At 36.6% G+C, this 9,132-nt stretch overlaps 1 protein-coding gene across 1 annotated transcript; it reads left to right on the plus strand.

The window, feature by feature from the left end:
* The first annotated feature begins 3,564 nt into the window (after positions 1 to 3,564).
* Positions 3,565 to 7,054, plus strand: LOC138348007 (uncharacterized). The gene is made up of 4 exons (XM_069296611.1): positions 3,565 to 3,652; positions 3,753 to 5,185; positions 5,374 to 5,664; positions 6,263 to 7,054. Exons 1-4 carry the CDS (start codon positions 3,565 to 3,567, stop codon positions 7,052 to 7,054), a joined length of 2,604 nt encoding a protein of 867 aa, XP_069152712.1.
* The last annotated feature ends 2,078 nt before the right edge of the window (positions 7,055 to 9,132 follow it).

Here is a 9,132-nt window from a genome sequence, read left to right on the forward strand (position 1 = left end):
GTGAAGTGTAAGCCGCTTCAAGGAGAATCCGATAAGGCCAGTTCTTTTAGCACTTACTATACAAGATGTGTTCATGGCTGAAACGAACAAAACAATGAGAACTAAGAACAGTTGAAGGGTTGATTGTGTGACATATGTTGTCTAGGTATACACCAAAGCTCGACGGTTCAAATATATCAAATCTACCGATTGAACGAGTATATCCGATATATGTTCACTACCGATTGGGTTTTAGCAAGTGTGAATGGGAAAAGAAAAAGAGAGAATATGAAAAGTGAGGGAACTACTTTGGAGGGAAAATGAAAAGTCATTTCTCCCATATCGGCAAAAGAAATGGAAATTGTTGTCCTTATAGAAGGAAACACTTCCATTACTTCTTAAAGAGATAAGAAGAAGATGCACCCTCGCGCCGTCGTCGTCGTCGCTCGCTCGGCTCGGCTTTGGATTTGGCAAATGATGTGATTGATTGATAAATTTTTTGGACAAAATTTATTTAATCAGTTTTTGTTAAATCAAATAAATCCTCTTAATATTATCTCTTATAAATTTGCGTAACATTCCGAAAAGTCGTTACTTTTCCAAAAAGTCATTACTTTTAAAAAAGTAGTTATTTTCCTAACAGACACATTTTTTCGAAAAGTTGTTATTTTTCCAAAAGACACAACTTTCTGGAATAAACGGGTATGAACAGACACGTTTCTTGTTGAAAATGGCTATAAAAGGAAGTCAATTTTTGATTTTTCAAACACTGAAAATTTTTCTTTCTCTGCATTTATTTTTCTCTTAAATAAAATTAAAGTGTCGATCGACTGAGTCTGTATGACTTGTTGCTGTTCATAAGTTCGTTGAAGTTAAAGAAGTTTGAGGTACCGTTATTTCTTTAACAGGTTTAATCCGTTTTATCTTGGGAGAAATTAATCCATAAACTTGGGTACAGTGAGGGGATTGAATTTCTTAAGGACACACAGTAGTTTCTGTGGACTCAAATTAATTCTTGTATTTTATATTTTTGCTGCTTCATCTTATTTCTGTTTCTGTTTATTAACCTTATAAATACAAGTTATTGTAAGAATAACACGAACCCCTCAGACTTGGCAGCTTTTGGACAGCCATCTTTTCGTCCTTTTCACGTCGCAGTCTTGCGTGGACTAGGTCCCTTACAAACTTTTTTATGAGTTCTTGAAAGGGTTCAACCTCTTCCATTCTGATTAGTTCATTACGCTAGCGCCTCACCTACCATTGACAGGATAACTTTACAGTTGTACACCATTTTGTATCAAATGGAGAGAACTCTGCCTAGGACCAGGTCCCTGCATTTGTGAGATACTGAAACATACAATCTCGTCCCCTCTTCTTAGTGGTGTAGGACACTGCACTTATCACCTACCATATGAGATGACAACTTTTACGACTGTACCCCATTTGTATCTGGATGAGAGAACTCTGTCAGGGACCAGGTCCTTACATTTGTGAGGATCATCAAAACACCTAGAATATAACAACCATGCATATAAGGGAATAATAAAGCAGTTTAATGCGCTTGTTGATCTTTGCAACGTAATTGATCATCACTTATGTCTATTCATATGCATTTTTCATTATATTGAGCACGCTAATAGTATTCTACAATATATATTTTTATCTCCAATCACTTATAAAAGAAACAAGTAAAATTTCAGGATTTATGAAATGAGACATTTGAAAAATGCCATGGAAGCAACATCAGCACGAACCAAAAAAAATATTTCGAGAAGGACCTAACTGACCAACAAATAGATATCGATGGTTCTTGAGGAATTTTACATCTTACAGTTAAAACTGAAATTCATTATTTGAATTTTCTTTTTTATTAAGAAGTAGATATGCATCCAAAGTATTAAATCAATTATTTCAATATAATTGATACTCTAAAACTAAATGACAAATAACATAGTGAAAACCTAAAATACCGCCATTTTTTTTACTTTTAGTCCTACTTTTTGCACTTAGAATTTGTTTCATATTGTATCATTTCATCACATTTGGTTACATATATGTTTAGGTGAATCTTAGCTCAACAAAGTTACATGATAAGATAGTTTCTCGGATAATTCCGATTGTATTTTAGATGACAATATTTTCAATTGTAGCTTGAAACTTTGGGCAACAGAGAAAAAAAATGGAAATTACAACATCACGCAAGGAACACCAAGAATTGTAAAATTTTTATCCCATCGATAATGTCTACAAGGTAATTCATATAAACCTTACATATATCTTCATCTGTAACATTAAGTATTTTCGAATAGTTTCTAGAATTTTTTTAACATTAGTTTGCTCTTTCTTTACTTTTGGTTCGTAGATATTTGAAAAAATAAAATAAAACTTTTGAATTATTTTTATCTCCTCAAGTTTCCTTACATTCTACAGTGTACTAACATGCTCTCATTAGTCTATGCTGAATTTAATGGAATCCTCCAACTAAAGAAAATCAAAATATGGACCATTTGGCAAAAGAAGATTTAAAGTATCAAAACAAAAAAATGTTGATTGTTATTTGCAGTTTTGATGATTTTACAAACTTCGGGACCTCATAAAGGTACCGGGTTTTTTTACTTGAGTATTGCAGGTGTCTTGTTTGAAGTATTGCAGATGAAACAAACCCAGGGACCTAGTAGAGGTACCAGACTCTCATGATGACGAGCCAGTTGACTGCCCGCTGGAGACGGTACAGAAAGTAGGTGCACACTTCCCAATGGCGTCAGAAAGTGTGACCTTTCCAGCCAATGACAAAGAAGTTTAGGAAAGTGACTTGCCCATATAAAAGGCACTTTCCTAAACAGTTGTGAGTAGTTTTTGCAACTTGATAAAAACTTTTCAAGAACTCTTGCAAAAGCTAACACAAAGCAAAGGCAGAATTATTCCAAGAACAACAACAACATCTGAGCTTTTCGTCTAGTTGTTTAGGAATTTATTCTTGTGTTCTTAAATTGTAAACCACTCCTAAATCTATAAAGGAATTGGTGTGTTGTGTTAGAAGTCTAGGTTGTCCAGATGGGATAGCTTAGTGGGTAGACTATTGTTCTATTTAGGCTTGTTAAGTAATAGGGGACTATTGCTTAACGGTAAGATTGATAACTCTTTCTTACGTTTGATGTAATTGTGTTTTACTTTTGCTTTTGAAGACTAGTGAAAACGATTGAAAATCTTGTGAGACAGGTCGTGGGTTTACTCCCTTAAGCAAGGAGGTTTCCACGTAAAATATTGTGTTGATTTTACTGCATTTAACTTTCTGGTATTTTTCTGAAGTGATGTAAGGGACCTGGTCCATTACTTATTAAGTGAAGGCTCATATTCTATCAAGTGGTATCAGAGCAGGCACTATCTATTTGGTTAACACCAAGGAAGTGATATTGCTCTAGAATGGCAGCTCCACTTAACCTCGAAGAAGATCAGTCATCACATAGACCTCCTCGTTTCAATGGACACTTCTACAGTTGGTGGAAAGTTAGAATGCACGATTACCTCATGGCTGAAGATAGAGAGTTATGAGATATTGTTCTAGATGGACCATTTGTTCCAATGATGGAAGAAAAGGATGGAGAAAAGACAATTACTGTTCCAAAGCCCAGGCAGAAATATGATGATGCTGACAGGAAAAAGATTGAAAAGGGTTTCAAAGCTAAAACTCTTCTAGTCTGTGGGATAGGACAGAGTGTCAGCTTGTGAGTCTGCTAAGGAAATTTGGGATTGCTTGACGACTGCACATGAAGGAACTGAACAAGTCAAAGAATCTAAGATTGACATACTTACCTCACGATATGAGAACTTCAAAATGAAGGAAGGAGAAACAATACATGTCATGTTCACCAAGTTGTCTTCCATTACAAATGAGCTGCGAAGTCTGGGTGATCCTATAAGCATGACCAAACAAGTCAGGAAAGTGCTTCGAATTCTTCCAAAGTCTTGGGAGAGCAAAGTTGATGCCATTACAGAAGCCAAGGACTTGAAGGTGCTGACTATGGATGCTTTGATTGGTAACCTTAAAACACATGAGATGAATCGAAACTATGATTTGTCAAAAAAGGAAGTCAAGAAGGACAAGTCATTGATGTTCAAGTATAAATCAGATGAAGTTTCAAGTGATGATGATGATATGGCATATCTCATCAGTAGATTTCAAAAAATTGTGAGGAAAAACAAAATTTATAAAAGAGGAACAAATGGGACTCGAAATGCTCCTCAAGGTGATACTTGCTACAAGTGTGGAAAATCTGGGCACTTCATCAGAGAGTGTCCTTTGCTCAAGAATGAAAACAAGGAACAACAAAAACACAAGGGTGACAAAGAAAATAGAAGGGACCTGGTACCTGGTAACAGAGATCGTAAAGCTGCTGCTGATATGGTTGTCAAAAGGTCTCTTGCTGCTTGGGGGAATTCTTCAAGTGATTCAGAAGATCCTGATGAGCCAAAAGATGTATCTACGGTCGCTGTGCATGAGGAGGAAACTGTCTTCAATGCTCTCATGGCACACACAGAAAATGAAGAAGAGGACAATCAGGTAACTCTTCTTGACATGAAAAATGACTTGGATAAATATTCTCATAAAAAATTGAGAGCTTTGGAAAAAGTCATGCTAGATTCTGTGATAGAGTTAACATCTGAAAGAGATACCATGAATGCTGAGCTTGAAATTTTAACTGAAAACAAAGTTCAATTTGAAGAGACAATGTCAAGAATGGTGTCTCTAGAGTCAAATAACTCTGAACTTAAGAACCAGTTGTATCAGATTACTGAAGAAGCTGAAAAGCTGAATGGAAAGTCAAATAGTCTACAAGCTGAAATTCAAGAAAAATTGAAAAACTCTGAAACAAATCTTAGTCTGTCACTTGAAAAAAGTAACAAATTAGAACAGGATATCGTGAAACTTAAGGAAGAACTTGAAAAATCTCTTAAGTGGACCAAATCCTCAATGTTGCTGTCAAATGCGACAAATCAGAGTAATTTCAATAAGAAAGGACTAGGAAGTCTGAACATAAGTCCTTCGTATAATCCTCACAGTAAGTATGTGTTTGTGTCTGATAATTTGTTGTGTCTTCATTGTGGTAAGAATGGACATTTGAAGAATGAGTGTGTTAGCTGGGAAACTCGTGTGAAAGATACTCTAATTATGCTGAAAGACAAAATGTACCAAAAGAGAGACCTGGTCCTGCAGAGCTTGTCTCAACTCATAGATTTTCAAAGAAAAAATCTGTTCCTGCTCCTATGTCTTTTGTTAAAAAGCTTCAAAATCTACCATATTGGACCAAGTACAATCTGATCACTCCTTTCTCTGCCTACTGGAAACTCAAGCTGAAATGGGTTCCCAAGCTTAACAAGTGATTTTTGGTGCAGGTGAGTGAGAGGAGCAGCAGTCAATGTTGGTATATGGATAGTGGTTGCTCTAAATATATCACTGGTGATGTAAAGAACTTCCTCTCACTCAAGACCCTCCAAGGAGGAGGTGTCTCATTTAATGATGGCAAGAAGGGATACATTTTGGCAGTTGGCAAAATAGGAAGATATCTTGAAGATTCAATTGACAATGTTTACCATGTAGATAGGTTGAAGTACAGCTTGCTAAGTGTGTCACAAATCTGTGATAAAGGAAATGAGGTTAAGTTTACTTCTGAGAAATGCACTATGGTGAGTTTAACTACAAACAAAGTTTTCTCACTGCACACAGAAGTAAAAATATGTATGTGGCAAACTTGGAAATCTCTCATGGAGATGACTTAACATGTCTTAGTGCTCAAAATGAAAATGCTGATCTCTGGCATCATAGGCTGGGACATGTGAGTTCATTTTTATTGAACAAGTTGATTTCTAAGGACCTGGTCTGAGGTTTGCCCAGAATGAAGTTTGCTGAAAATAAATTATGTGAAGCTTGTGTTAAAGGAAAGCAAATCAAATCATCATTTAAGCCCAAGAATCAAGTAACATCATCAAGAACCTTAGAGCTGCTTCATATGGACCTTTGTGCACCCTTGAAGGTTCAAAGCAGAAATGGTAAGAAGTACATTTTGGTAATTGTTGATGACTATTCAAGATACACCTAGACGAGATTCTTGAGATCAAAGGCAGATACAGCTGATTAGCTGGTGGTATATTTCAAAATGATTCAAACCAAATTGAATCAAGTTGTTTGCAGCATTCGATCTGATCATGGGACAGAGTTTGAAAACTCAACACTGGATAGATTCTGTATGGAAAATGGTACAAGCCATAATTTCTCTGCTCTAAGAACTCCTCAACAAAATGGAGTAGTGGAAAGAAAGAACAGAACCTTGGTGAACATTGCCAGACTATGATTATTGAATCAAATCTTGTTCAAAGTTTCTGGGCTGAAGCTGTTAACACAGCATGTCATGTTACCAATAGGTGTCTATTAAGAGCTGTGCTGAATAAGACTCCATACGAACTGCTCAACAATAGGAAGCCAATGCTGAGCTATCTTAGAGCATTTGGATACAGATGTTTTGTGCTGAATAATGGGAAGGATGATCTGGGAAAGTTTGATCCCAGAAGTGATGAAGGAGTATTTGTTGGATATTCTTCATCCAACAAAGCCTACAGAATATTCAACAAACAAACACAATGCATTGAAGAAAGAATTCATGTTGTCTTTGATGAAAATGGAAGCTTAAAGAATGATGGATCAAATGATGATGATAATGTGCTGGAAATGCTCAAATCCAAGAAGACTGAAGGAGCTGAAGCTGATGCAGATCAACAACTGAAAAATGATTGTGATGATCAGAATCATAGTCTACCTGAAGAGGATGCTGAGGTTGAACAGGATGATATGGTACCTGGTACTACTCAAAACTCCAGCCAAAGTACATCAGACTCCCCAAAAGATGATGTCACTCTTGATGAAGAAGAACATGCTGATCTGCCAAATCAGTCTGCTGCAAAGTCAGGATGGAAGCATAGTTCATCACATCCTCTTGATAACCTCATTTCTCCCTTGAATTCTGGAATTCAAACTAGATCAAAAATAAGAAATCTGGTTGCATTCTCAGCATTTATATAATCTATTGAGCCCAAGAATGTTAAAGAAGCTTTAGGTGATGCAGACTGGATCAATTCTATGCAAGAAGAACTCCATCAGTTTGAAAGAAGTAAGGTATGGTACCTGGTTCCTTGACCTGAAGGCAGAACAATAATAGGAACTAGGTGGGTATTCAGAAACAAACTTGATGAAAATGGAGTGATTACTAGAAATAAATCTAGGCTGGTGGTGCAAGGATACAATCAAGAAGAAGGAATTGACTATGATGAAACTTTTGAACTTGTTGCCAAAATGGAAGCTATTAGAATCTTAATAGCCTTTGCTACTTTTATGGGGTTCAAGCTGTATCAAATGGATGTGAAGAGTGCATTTCTGAATGGAGATCTCAAAGAGGAGGTATATGTCAAGCAACCTCCTGGTTTTGAAGATGCAGAGCTACCAAATCATGTGTTCAGATTGAATAAGGCACTATATGGTCTGAAACAAGCTCCAAGAGCATGGTATGAAAGGTTGTCAAAGTTTCTACTGAAGAATGGTTTCAAAAGAGGCAAGATAGACAATACTTTGTTTTTATTAAAAAGAGAACAAGAATTGCTTATCATTCAAGTCTATGTGGATGACATAATTTTTGGAGCTACTTCAGAACATCTCTGTGAAGAATTCTCATCACTGATGGGAAGGGAGTTTGAAATGAGTATGATGGGTGAGTTGACATTCTTCCTGGGGCTGCAAATCAAGCAATCATCAAATGGGATTTCAATATGCCAGGAGAAGTATATCAAAGAGCTGCTGAAGAATTTCAATATGTTTGATTCTAAACCTATTGATACTCCTATAGGAAAAAATTCCAAGATGATTGTAGAAGAATCTGATCCCCTTGTGAATTAGATAATGTACAGAAGGAATCATTGGCTCCTTGTTATATCTGACTGCTAGCAGGCCTGATATTGTGTATAGTGTTGGAATGTGTGCCAGGTTTCAAGCATGTCCTCGTGATTCTCACCTGAAGGCTGCAAAACATATTCTTAGATACTTGAAGAAAACAGGGGACCTGGTTCTCTTCTATCCTGCAGGTGATACTTTTGATCTAGTTGGTTTTGCAGATGCTGATTTTGCAGGTTATCAAGTTGACAGGAAGAGAACCTATGGAATGGCTCATTTCCTTGGATCATCACTTATCTCTTGGGGCACCAAGAAGCAGAATTCTGTGGCTCTTTCAACTGCTGAAGCTGAATATGTAGCTGCTGCAGCATGCTGTTCTCAATTGTTGTGGATTAGGTAACACTTAGAAGATTTTGGAATCCACATCAAAGCAATTCCTCTCATATGTGACAACACTAGTGCTGTGAGTATGGGAAAGAACCCAGTCCATCATAAAAGAACAAAGCACATTGATGTTAGACATCATTTTTTGAGAGATAATGTTGAGAAGGGAAATATTGTGCTCACATACTGTCCAACGGAGGAACAGATTGCAAACATCTTCACCAAGGCTCTTAGCAAGGATCAATTTGATAGGAATCGGTTAAAGTTGGGGATGTTGATCTCCAAGTGATGCTTTTAGCCTCTAACAGTGGAACTCCCTTAATGGCTAAAATTGCAATGCAGGTATCCTTTGTGTGAATTTTTAAATATTTGAACAAGATCTCTTTTTGTATCTTTAAATAGGTATACTCTCAGTAGGGACCTGCTCAGCAAAAGAAGAGACTAGAACAATTAAGGAATGAAGTTAAACTCTATCATGGTACCTTGTACCTGTCCAGGTTAGCATTTTTACATTAAATTTAAACCGAAAAATTTGACCGTTGAAAATGCCACGTGTCAATCATCGGTTACTCTGACCGATCAGTCCAATCGTTTCTCCCTCAAACGACGCATCTAATCAAGGACCTGACACCCTTTCACTTCTTTTAAAAATGGTCTTTTCTTTTTGAAACTCTCATTCGTCTCTTAACTTTATCTATCTCATTTATCACAAGGCTTATCAAATTCAAAGGCAAATCTGTCTTCTTCTTCTTCTTTTTGTTCTTCAACGAACCCTTCCAATATCACAAATATGTCTTCCTCTTCATCTTCTTCTAAGCAAATGTTGGATGCAC

Source organism: Solanum lycopersicum, chromosome 4 (genome assembly GCF_036512215.1).
Source record: "Solanum lycopersicum chromosome 4, SLM_r2.1".
Classification (NCBI taxonomy): Eukaryota; Viridiplantae; Streptophyta; class Magnoliopsida; order Solanales; family Solanaceae; genus Solanum; species Solanum lycopersicum.